At 29.3% G+C, this 13,195-nt stretch overlaps 1 protein-coding gene across 2 annotated transcripts in view; it reads left to right on the top strand.

Moving 5' to 3' along the window:
- Positions 1-13,195, top strand: part of LOC118187657 (uncharacterized) — a 45,330-nt gene that overhangs the window by 10,189 nt on the left and 21,946 nt on the right. For both annotated transcript variants that reach the window (XM_035357916.2, XM_035357917.2), the window contains exons 4-6: positions 6,671-6,778; positions 6,885-7,129; positions 12,358-12,480. In XM_035357916.2, the coding sequence (XP_035213807.1) occupies positions 6,671-6,778; positions 6,885-7,129; positions 12,358-12,480 (476 nt within the window). The remainder of the gene's footprint in view (positions 1-6,670; positions 6,779-6,884; positions 7,130-12,357; positions 12,481-13,195) is intronic.

Raw genomic sequence — 13,195 nt, 5'->3', positions numbered from 1 at the left:
TTCTAAATTTGTGTTCAGCGGTGAATGCCATGTTTCATTATACTGGCACCTAGCTTGCTACTAGAGTGCTACTTAGCAGCTAAATGTACTGTTATGTTACAGGGTCTGTTACACTACAAACTTGAAAAGATTCTTTATATCTTGCTATACACTTCTTTGCTGTATTTGTTATAGTGATTGCATTATGAACTTTTGCAGGTACTTTCCAATTAATAACAGACACCCTTAATTTTTTTTTATTAATAGTGAGAAGTGACCAAATATAATAATATATAAAACAGTTTTTGTTGCCACAAGTGATATTTTATTTTTTGTATCTTGCATTTTTAGCTGAGCTACCATCCTATTCCCCCCCAAAAAATGGTCATTTGCTGTGACTTAGCAATAAATCTGCTCTTTTCTTTCTTTCTTTCTTTCTTTTTTTTTAAATATTTTTTTAACATTTGTTTTTTCTTGTGGTTCTTTTAAAATTCAGTCTTCATCATTCATGTTTTTGGAAAGTAGATTAGATTTTAGAAGGATCAGCAATGTGTCTGAAATTTAAAATATATGGCAGCTACCAATAAGTGTTGAGAAAAACGCTGTATGTTTTTTCAGGCAGATGGAATTTTACGTGAAGAAAGAAGATGCTAGAATGGCTGTTTGGAAATTCTTAAAAAATATATTCTGACAGTTTGATATAAAGCATTATAGGCAGAATACTGCTGTGTACAAAGGCACTTGCTGTAAGAAGCATATGTTACATTTCTTAAAACTTCAATACGAAATCCGAAATGGGATCTGGAGTCAGCGGTTTTGAATTTTAGATCATCTATTTAAATTCCATAAGATGTATAGAAATTATCAAGTTAAATGTATAATATTTTGTTAAGAAAGAAGTATTTGTATAGAAAGAGATGTTTCTGAATTTCCATCATAAAATATGACTTGAATATAGCTGAAACGGCGATATTTTCGAGATTTAAAACTATACTATTGATATTCACTGTTCCATTAATTGATTGATGATTGAGGCATTGGTATTGAAGTGTAAGACTTCAGCCATATCATCGTCATTTAACATTTCTTCTTATAATGTATTAATCAAATTGTTTTAGCATTTCTTCTGACAGTTTATTAATCAAAATGTTTCGCTTGTTCTCATGATGTCTGAAAACCTTCAAATTCATAACTCGTCATCATCACAAAATTTGGTAATTGTAAATTATATCAAGTATTTTAAAAAATATCTGCAGACATGTTGTCTCATGATCCTGCAATGCCTCACATTTATATTTAAATTTTTATATTAAATATTTGTAGAGTTCTTAAATGATCTCTTATTTGAGCATTGGTTTATAAAAAGTTGCTTTGTATCTCCATTTCACTGTATGATTCCCTAGTTTGCAGATCTTTGAAAGTAACTAACATACAGGAATCTCAATTAGTCTGGAGAAAAATTGCTTTTATGGCACATGTGAAAGGCTTTTTGATTTGTAGACTGGGCCAAAAAATTTTCGCCAGTGGTCCAAAGCTCAAAATATTGGACATCCAGATTTTAAATTTTGTACTGTGTCTGTTTTTTTTAATGCTGGTATTTGAACTTGGCAACTCTATGTTAGTGCAAAGTATAATATTACTGTAACTGATAGAAACAATTATGTAAGAGAATTTTGAACTAATTTTTCTAAAGAAATGAAAACAGGAAGGACTGGTGAAGAAAACTACATTGTAAAGTAGATGAGAATTTGTTTTTTAAAAGAAAAAGTCATTCCAGAGCAGGGGATTCTAGAAGTAATATGTAGAGATAGTGAAAGGTTATTTCTTGTCCTGTTCAAAACAGGAAGACAACTTCTTTAATGGTGACCATTAAAGAACATGTTGCTAAAGGCAGTATTATTTGTACTGACTGCTGGAAAGGAGTTAAACTCAAATATTATTTAGAAGTAGCTGGATTCAAACATTACAATATCAACCCTGAATATAATTTTATAGATCCATTTTCTGGGACACGAACACGGAATATAAATTTTGCCAAATGATTTACTAACTCAACAGTAACATTGCAGAGCATCATGGAAAAGCCTGAATTAATACTAATGAATGTGTATAGCATGCTTATTGGCTTAAAAATGATTTTTTATAAATGAATTAACATATCATTCATATGTATCTCATTTGATTCAATAACATGACATCCCATATCATTTGGCAAATATATCACTTTTAAATATTTTGTTTATACTATGTTTGAAGCAGAAATAGTGGGGTAAATCATGAAACCTGGCCAAAAAGTAAACTAAAATTGAAATGTAAATATTGCTTATGCGTAATTTCATGAGTTAATTAAATTGGAAATATAAATATTGTACATCTGGAATACAATTTTTTGTATTATATAATCTTATTTTTTTAATACCTTAATACTGCTTTTTCAGTTTCTTGACATTTGTATTTTTTAGAAGCACATAATTTTATCAACCTTCACACATGAAAGGAATTATTATAATTTAAATTTTTGAGCAAACTTGATTCATGATTGTGTTTATAAGTCAACATGTTTTTGTAATTTTTACAAAATTTGGCCTTCAAGGTGCACATGTATTCAAAGTTTTTAATTTTATATATTTAGTGAAGGAAATGTAATCACTCATTCTTAATAATCTCTTATTTTTTATAGTTTCAAAGAATTAATGAATTTAAATGTATATATCTGTATTCCTTATGTATGCTTTCAAACACTGAATTGTTATTTTTGTTAATGATTAGTAATGTAATAGGTTTACATTTTTAAAATTTTAATTTATGTATTATTTTTAATCATTGAAGAAAAGAGGAGCTTAAAATGTGATAAATATTGAAATGAGAAAAGATTGCTTTTATTCATTAGCTGCAATCACTCCAAACTTAAACACAAATTAAATATTCTGTTTGTTATTCAAAATGTTTGTATCAATGTGTTTTGTTACAGTAGACTCAAATTTTTATTAACTGTTGCATAAGTCCCAAAATTTATCACATTTCACTACTGCTAATTTCAGCTTTGATTTAGACATTGAATTTACATGTTCTGTGTTTTTCACGTATTCTCGAATCATTTTTGCTGTTTCCAAAATTTCCTGGAGCTGGTTGAATGATAAAATTTTTCATACCTTCGGTTGAGAAATTTTGAGCTGATAAAGAGGCTTTGTTAACACAGTTTGTAGGCATCAAGAGAGTTGTGATTGTTGTGAGTTTATTTTCTCAAAAATGACTTCCATTAACAGGTTATCCTGTAGTGAATGTATTGGTACCTATGCAGTACTGTAATATAAACTTCAAGAATTTTACTTTATGCCTAAAAGTGTCTTTGAGTGTATCTAGTTCATCTGTCCTTTTTTTTAGGGGGGGGGGCAGATTTTGATTTCCTATGTCAAATAAAAAGAAGAGGCTATATTTTTCTCTGAAAGATGAGGGGAGGAAATTACTACATGTGTATATCTTTATGAAGATTCAAATTGTACAAGTTTACCTCTGAAATTTTTGTGGAATTTTATTGAAGTGCAGTTAAGAAGCAAACATATATTAATGAGGTTTTAGGCACTTTTAACAAATACAAATATAAGCAGTTTTCTCTCAAAATAATATTCTTTTACTTCTAATATGGTAATTACTGAAAAATAACTAAACAGTTTTTTCTATGTAATAGATCAGAGGATTTACATTGGGACTACTTCTGCCTTGTCTACTGAAGTGAACTTGTAACCTTGCAAGTGGTCTTTCAAATGGAGAAAAGAGGGAAAGCACTGTGTTTTTGAATTTGGAGAATATATTAGATGTCAGAACAATGAAATAGTGATATTTTTTTAGTCTGAAAAAATAAGTCAATAGTACAAGTTAATATAAAGTCTGTAACAGGAGCAGATTAATGAATGGAATACAGTCTATAAACAGAGGCCAATCATTATTTTTTCACAGATTAGGATATGTTTACTAAATTTTTAAAGTTATGAATGGGGATATTGTTCATTGTCAAATGTCTCTCAGGAATAAGCACCATTTACACATATAATTTTTCAGTTTCCTTGGCAGCACTTTTACTGTCTCTGGAGTATACTGAAATTCAAAGTGATGAGTTGCCATTTCATGTGTGGATAGTAGGGACAACAGCATATCTCATGAACTATAAATTAACATCACAGAAGCATTCACCAACCTAATAAATTAGATTGCCTCAAATAATCATGAGAGTTTTCCCATAAATCATTGTACTGCAAGAAGGATGTGCTGTGCTGTGTTATAGTGAACTTGTACAAATTATCTATGAGAGTTGTGTGAAAATTGCTACAGTAGACTCCCATAGGAGCAACAATATTGTCTATAATTTGTCGGTAATTTTCATATACAAGACATAAAATCTTAAATTTTTTTAATTTTCTCTATTCTGGGCTGATTATATGAATCATCTTTCAGATTATTCATACCTTCTTCAAAACATTTAATTAGAATGGGGCAAGAGTGAGGCAAATGAGGGATGCTTAAGAGGAGTGCCAAATTATTTATAAAATTTTAGAACACTTAAAAATCAAATTATAATAGTTAACATTCACTTTTGAAATACATTGAGAAACACCGTTTTAAGATAAATTTAAATCAGTAAAAATGGTGCTATGTTCTTGAACACTCGCACAACTTCTGCCCTTTTCTTTAATCGGTTAACCAAATGAAATAAAAAAAATTTATTATTAAAGATTTAATATTTAAAATGAAACAAAAATGGCATTATCACATATTTTATATAATTTCATTACTTTATATGAAGTTCAAACTTATCTAAGACATTGAATGGTAAGTCATCATAATGGATTGATTCTAGTAACCTCTTTAAGCAAACCAGTTTAATGTTTTATGCATGCTTCATCAAATTTAATACTGGGGGGGGGGGGAAGAAATGTAAGGTAAATTAAGATTTGCTGTTAAAAACTTTACATAAAGCTGCATGCTTAATATAAGGATTGATCTAATATCAAATGTTGGTGAATGGTTTGGCTGCATGGGTGTTTTCATATTTTCCTCATATGAAATGTAGATACAAATATGCTTGGCTTAGAAAGTCTGCCAAGAAAGTACCCTCTCGTTAAGCAAATAGCCTTTGTGTATTTGTCTTATTGAATTAAAAATCATAATAGAAGGGTTATCTCTTTTTTTATGAAAATGAGAAAAAATATTCTGAAGGAATGCAAGAATTTACTTTAAATGCTAGTTAAAAAGGAACTTATAAACCAGACAGAAAATACTTTTCGTAGTAGAAATGATATGTATTTTAATCTCACAACTGAAATGAAGTTATCAAAAATTATATAAGATAGTTTACAGTTTCTAGAACTGGTGAAAAATAAATCTCTTTGGATTTAGCTATTTTAAAGGTTAGATTAGGTTGAACTTTGCAGAGCACACAAGGACTAACTGCATAAACTTGAAAAATGTTCATCTTAATTAAATATCCATATGTTATAAATACTACAGATATCATCAGAAATATCTATTTTTAAGAGCAGATTTTAAGATTCATCAGAAATCTCTAATTTTAAAAAACTATGCTATTTCAAAAAGTCCAATCGTTAAACCAAAGCCAAATCTTTTGTAGATAAATCAGGAACACAGTTTAGTTTAATCATATCTGAATTCAAGAAATGTTTTCAAAATATTTTTAATTATCTAGTTACAATGGTTAGGGTTAAAGCAGCTTCAGAAAATGATAATAAAAATAAATGCAAAATTTTCTTTTGGCCTAAAAAACTTTGCAATATCACTAATTTCTCTACAGAATATAAATTAAGTAATCAAATAGGTTTTGAAAAATATTGTCGATATTACTTCATTAAAAGCGGGAAAAATCAAGTCACAAAAACCTTGAATAATAGCACAGTACTTCTTGCATTATTTTAATATTATTGGCTATTTATCAAAAAGTTATAGTGTATGTTTTTATTTATAAATTATTACACACATTAATTTGTTGAATTTATAGGGTTATGATGACAAGTATAAAAAATTATGGTATAATTGAAAGTAGCTAATTTTGTTATAAATTAACTGTGTCTATATATAGACACAGTTAATTAATATATAAGGGCATGTATTTACCTCTTTGCCTCAAGTGGATACATACATAGGCATGATTCTGCCTTTTATACCACTTAATTGACATAGTCCATTGCAGATCTACTACAACTCATTTGCCTATAACTACCAATATAATTTTGGAGTTTTCATTACTGATTTGCATAAGTGCTGATAGAATTTGTTGTTTACATGTTGTTTTGCTATTTTTCTTCACAACTACAGAATGATTGTTTCCACAACTAGATATTGAATAATACTATTGGTGTATACATAGTAGCATTTTTATGTCTCATGTGACCAGTAATATGCCTTAAAATAAAGTTGCTATTATAGCTAGTTCATTAATTTCTTCATTGTATTATGTATGCATTTTTATGCATTGTGTTAATTAGTGATTAGAGTAATTCAACCTTGTGTATTTTTGTAATTTTTGGTACTATTCTATTATCAGGACCAGGTTCAGAAATTTATGTGTGTATAAATGTATTTATGGATGTATGTGTTCATGTATGCATGTATATATGTAAGTACAAATGGACCAGTCCTAATGACAGAACAGTACCTAATTTTTATATGTGTGTTTTAGGATTAAGACGTTTTATAAAAGAAATTGAATATGATGCTTCTATCATTGAACGCCATCTTTCATTTACTCATAAAATTTTACCAATGAATCAAGATGACATATGGCAAGGTATTTAAATTTTTGATTTCTGCATTTGATAATGAAAACAGCTTTGCTTTATTATAATGTTTTATTTCATATTATATGTGTATAATTTCATTTCACTTTATTTTAGAATCAATGTGGATTGCTGAAGATGAAAATGATGAAGAATATGTAAATTATAAACCAAATATTAAGCATAAGATGTCAGTATCAAAAAAGGATATTAATCCTCGTATGCGTTCATCTGAGCCCAATTTGAGGAATATTGAGCAATCAGGTGAAATCAGTGTCCTTTTTGCACCAATAGCTGAGAATCTGGATCCATCTGATGATCATTCTTCTATATCAGAATTTGAGTGGAATTATTTTCGTGATGTATGTATCTTATAAAGCAGATTTTTTAAAAATATATTTTAATAATATTTTAATCTTAAATTAAATGTAAAGAAATTTAATTTGAAATTCAAAAATTATTTTACTTTGAAATGTAAGAACTTTCTTTCCAACTATTGTGGTATTTTACAAAACTAAACAGGCATTTTTAAAACAAGCATTTGAAATATTATTAATGAGATGCAATATGATGTATGCATGCTACAAAATCAGCCAATTAGATATATATAATTAGTAGTATTTTTTAATGTAATATTAAAAAAATTTCTGTGTCATGAACTCATTTTTTTTTTATTTGTTGAACTCATTATTATTAATTTTTTGATTTGTTGAATGTGAAATTTCAGAAATGCTGAGGAAAATTTACTGTTTTATTTATATGTAGCAGTTATCAGTATCTTTACATTTGGTCTGTGTCATCAGACTGAAAATGCTACATAAAAATAAGAAACTGATGAGATACTGATATGCAAAAAATATTTCTTTATTTATTTATTTGTTAGTGTGCATTTGTTTGACTGTAAGAAAGAATCTAAAATTGTGCATAAAAACAGGCTTGTAAAATGACTTGCAATTGGGAAAATGACTTGCAAAAAGTGTAGCATAAAGCAGCTACTCTTCTTTCACACTATGAAATCCCATTATTGCATATTCTTCTCCAATATAATCTTTGTTAACCCATGATGTGTTTATTTCTTCGGACTGATTCTTTGTTTACATTTATTCACACATGCTATAAAGATACTACTTTTATTAATAATGCAATGTGCAATAAAGCAATTAACAGGAGAATAGTCTGATGTTAAATACTAGAAGGTCAAATAAAAATGGAACTAGCAATAGGATTTGTTGTGCAAAAATGGGATGTTCTAAAGAAAATTGTTTTTAATAATGTATTTTAGTTTTGATGAAACATGGGTTGCATTCTGCCTAGTAATGTTATTTCTCTTTTGCATAATATGTACAAAATATAATAAATTATAATAGTAAAGGATAAAATAGGGGTAAAAGATTCAAAGGTTGAAAGAAATGTAACTAGTTATCAGGACCAAGGTCCCTAACATTCTCTTAGCATGTGATAAGCTTAACCACATTATTGGAACTTGCCACAAATTTTCCATGTATAGAATATCTACAAAATTACTGAACTTTTTCAAAGTTGCAATCTATTGCCATAAAAAGCAAGAAAGCATTTTTTATACTAACTTATCTACACCTATTGTTAGACTTGATTTTACATATTTGGATACATTATAAATAATAAAACTCAAACTGTTACTAGGAAAGAGTTATTCATTTGCTGTACACTTAAAAAATTCTGTTATGCTTAATGTAATGGTATTTTCTGCTCTGAACGCTGATATCGTTTTAAGATTTAGATTGAATAATGATAATTTTTCTTTTATTTGTTTACCAATAACATTTGCTGTTGTTCTCGTAAAAGATAATTTAGTATTCCATACTCTGTGAAAAAATATTTTAAAAGAACTGTAAAATACCTCATGCTGCTCTTGGTGGATGCATCAACAGAGTATAGGAAAAAAAAAAATAAATAAATAATAAGTTGCAGAAAAATATACAGAGTTATCTTATTAATATATTGTGTGTTCTCCTTAACTGAAAGGAGTGCAAGAACATTAACCCACAAAACCTTATTCTTTGTTTATCCACATCTGACCATATTTGCAATTTCAGAATCTGAATACGTGATTTTATCTGCTTGCTAGTTATTGCAACTATTGTGGTATTTTACAAAACTAAACAGACATTTTTAAAACGAGCATTTTGAAGTATTGTTAATGAGATGCAATATGGTGTATGTGTGTTACAAAATTAGTCAATTAGATATATATAATTAGTAATATTTTTAATGTAATATTAAAAAAAGTTCAGTGTCATGAACTCATTTTTAAGTATGGATTAATATTAATATCATGGATAGCATGGATAGTTAAAAAAGTATTTCTTAAAAAATACATAACTTAAAAAGGTATTTCTAAAAATAGAGAGAAAACAAATAGCAGAGCAAAAATACGATGCTTTTTATTGGAATTACAAACAAAGCTTTTTTTTTTTAACGACAGTATCGCGAAGCACGATCTCCTGATGACGACAACACTCACTATTGCCAGAACTTATCCAAACTATATATTATATTATTATTATTTTTATTAACATACTTTAATACTTCCCCTTGTAAAAAAAATAATAATAATAAATTAAAAGAAAAAAGTCACAAAAGTCCCATCTTATCACGAATTAACAGTCTCGATTTAAATAAAGGTTTAGTCATTATGTCAGCAACTTGCGCCTCTGTAGGTACCTGCTGCATAATGATTTCCTTTTCTAGAACTTTCTCTCGTATGAAAAAGTGCTTGATATCAATGTATTTTGTGCGTCGATGAAACTCCGGGTTTAGTGACAGTCTCACTGCAGCAGCGTTGTCTACTTGAATTACTGGAGTTTCACGTAACTTGGTTACATCACTAAATAGTCGTTTTAACCAAATTACTTTTCTAGAACATTCACTTGCTGCAATTACTTCTGCTTCAGTCGTCGAAGCAACAACTTATTGCCTTTGGCTAATCCATGATATACCTCCACCACTATATAATATCACTACTCCACTCATTGATTTTCCTGTTTCTTGACAGCCTCCAAAATCTGCATCACTATAGCATTCTAGAATTCCTGGTTTGTATTTATTCTTGTATGTAACACCTTTAGTTAGAGAACCTGCTATGTATCTGAATACACGTTTCACCTTTTTCCAATCATCTTTCGAAGGATTTTCTAGGTAACTTGATAGAAGGCCAACACAGTAAGCTAAATATGGTCTTGTGCCTAACATAAGATACATTAAAGCTCCTACAGCTTCTCTATAAGGAAAAATTTCTTTGTTTGATTTATCTTCCTTTTTCTTTTCAGTTAGGCCTTCCTGCAGGATAGGAGTTGACACTGGTTTGCAATCTTCCATCCCAAATTTTTGAAGAATTTTTCTTGCATAAGCTTGCTGACTAATTTTAATACTTCCATCTTCAAGATGTTTAATTTCAAGTCCAAGAAAGTATATTGCTGGTTTAGTTGTGATTCTGAATCTCGACTTCAATCCTCTGAGAAATTTTTCAGATTCTTGTTGATCTGTTGATGCTACTAAACCATCATCTACATATAAACATACGATTAGCTTCTTGCCGTTATTGTTTCTTATATATAAGCATGGATCAGCTTCACTTGTCTTGGAAGCCCAGCTGTGACACAAAATCTCCAAAATATTTATTCCAGCAGCGTGATGATTTTTTAAGTCCATACAAACTGTGTTTCAACTTACAGACTTTCTTCGAACCGTCACTATATCCTTCTGGTTGCTGCATGTATATAGATTCTTCAAGTTTTCCACATAAGAATGCTGAACCGACATCAAACTGAGAAAGATGCATTTTCTCATTGGCTGTGATGCTCAAAACTGAACGAATAGTTCCTAACTTTATTACTGGACTAAACGTTTGATCATAATCAACTCCAAAACGTTGAGTACATCCTTTGGCAACAAGTCTAGCCTTGAATTTATCAATAGATCCATCAGGATTCCTTTTGATCTTATAAACCCACTTGCATGGTATAGCTTTAGCATCTTTTGGTAATTTTTCTAAACTCCATGTTTCATTCTCTATCAATGATTTCATCTCTGAATCCATAGCTTCTTTCCAATTAACACTTTGCTTACAGTTGATTGCTTCTTCATAAGATTCGGGCTCTTCAGAATCAACAATAAAAGCTTCACTTATCATTATATAATCTTCAAAACGCTTTGGCTTTCTAAAGTCAGCTCTATCTCTTAGGTATCTTGACTGTGCATTATTTTGCAAATTAATATCTTCACATTCTTGTCTTTCAAAATGTTCTTCTGATATATTTCCAGATATTTCTTTGTTGTATTCTTTTTCTGAATTATCTTCTTCACAAAGAAACTTTTCTGACTTATTTTTTTCTGAATTTTGTTGATGTTCAGAGCCAGAAATTAGGCTATCTTGATCTTGAATAGGTAACTGCACCCTTTCTCCACAATTTGTGAGCTTTTCATTAAATATAATATCACGTGAACAGATCACACTATTTTTTTCTTTGATCCATAGTCGGTATCTTTCGTCTCCATCATAACCAATTAAATAAGCTTTTATAGCCTTATTATCCATTTTCTTTCTTCTTTGTTTAGGAATATGGGCATAGCACACAGATCCTACTATATGAAGATGCTTAATTCGAGGTTTCTTTTTAAACCATAGCTCATAAGGACTCATGCCTTATACTGATGATTTGCCAGTTCTGTTTAGTACATATATGGCAGTGTTGACTAGTTCAGCCCACATTGCTGCAGGAAAATGAGCTTCAGAATTTGAGTACTTAAATGTTCTTGCCATTTCGATTATTGTACGTATGTCTCTTTCACTAGAGCCATTTTGTTCAGAAGAATAAGGTGCTGTTAGTCTTTGAGTTATACCTTCAGAATACAAAATAGCACGCACTTTGTCATTGTCAAACTCGCCTCCATTATTGCTGAGAAATTCTTTGACTGAATGTCCTAAGATTTTAGCGTGTGCAAGCATGTGTTGTAACATATTTACAACAGCAGATTTTTCCTTGATAAAATACCCATAACGAAACTTTGTGTAGCTATCTTTAAACGCAACTAAGTATCTTTTCTTCTGGAAAGATTCATCAAAAGGTCCACAGACATCAGCTGAAATTAATTCACCAGGCTTGCTGGCTGGCTTTCTTATGCCAAATGGTAAACGGTGTGCTTTGCAAAAAATGGTGTGAACGGTGTGCTTTGCAAAAAATGCATGGTTCACCCAATTTTCTTTCAAATGGGATCTTGGGATCTTTCTCAAGCATGTTCTTAATGTGACGTTAGTCTGAATTTATTTCATTTAAACCAATCACTTACTCAATTAGTATAATAGCATTTATAAATTGTTCCTCCCTTTTTTTAATATGAATTACATTCAGGAATTTTTATTTTTTTGGGGGGCAAAATAGCATCCTGCCTCTTTTTTTTTTTTTTTTTTTTCTTTTCTTTTTGGTTAAAAATCGTGTGAGTATTTATTTTGCTAAAAATAATATGAGTATTTATAATATGGAACAATTACAGTACTTAATAATATAAACTACATAAAAACTGCATAAACAAATTAATTTATTTCATCTAGGATAGTGCATTTATTCCAGTCCGGAGATTACTTCAAGGAAATAAAGATGGTCTTGATGATTCAGCAGCTACTCCTCATACCATGACTAATGCAGAACTAATGCATCATTTTTGGAAACTTAATGTAAGTCATTTATGAAAATAAATAATGTAGTTGCTAAAAGTCTACTAATTTAATCACTCTTTCTTCAAAGCATGAAAACAAATGCTAGTGCATTTGAAAATCCAATATGAAAAATGCAGGCATTCTATTTCAGTGAACAAATTTGAAAATATTCATGTTATAATCTTATTTAAAAAATTTTAAAAGTCTGAATTTAATCATGTGTCTCAAAAATTTAGTATATTTTCTATAATGCTTCAAATGTTATTCCAGAAAACCATTCAGTGTGATGCTATAACTTCAAATTGTAATTAAGCTTAGTTATGTAGCTTTGCATGATTTGTTTTAATTAAATATTCCAATCTAATTTACTATGAATTAATTAGAGTCTTCCCTTTTAGTAGTTATTTATAGCATAATGTAGACTTGTGTTATGCATAGAAAGCTTCTAAAAGTCTATTCCTAACTGCATAGCAAATTTATTTGTCATAAGACAAAGTAATTGAGTAGGCATAAAAGCATGTAATCTAGATTGTATACTATTTTAAAAAGTTTTGAATATGTACCTAGAAATGGTGTATTAAAAATATTGTAGAAATTACCACAGTCAATAATATATTTAATTAGTGTAGTTATATTAGAATTAATCGAATTCTTTTTGTTATTAAATCCTAGGTCAATTGAGTGGTTGCGTTTGCCAAACACTGATAGTTAACTCATTTTTTGTTGCCAGTGA

The sequence above is a fragment of the Stegodyphus dumicola genome, chromosome 1, assembly GCF_044657685.1.
Source record: "Stegodyphus dumicola isolate Sdum_Otavi_A_Nest chromosome 1, ASM4465768v1".
NCBI lineage: Eukaryota > Metazoa > Arthropoda > Arachnida > Araneae > Eresidae > Stegodyphus > Stegodyphus dumicola.
This window is presented reverse-complemented; position numbering and strand designations above follow the sequence as displayed.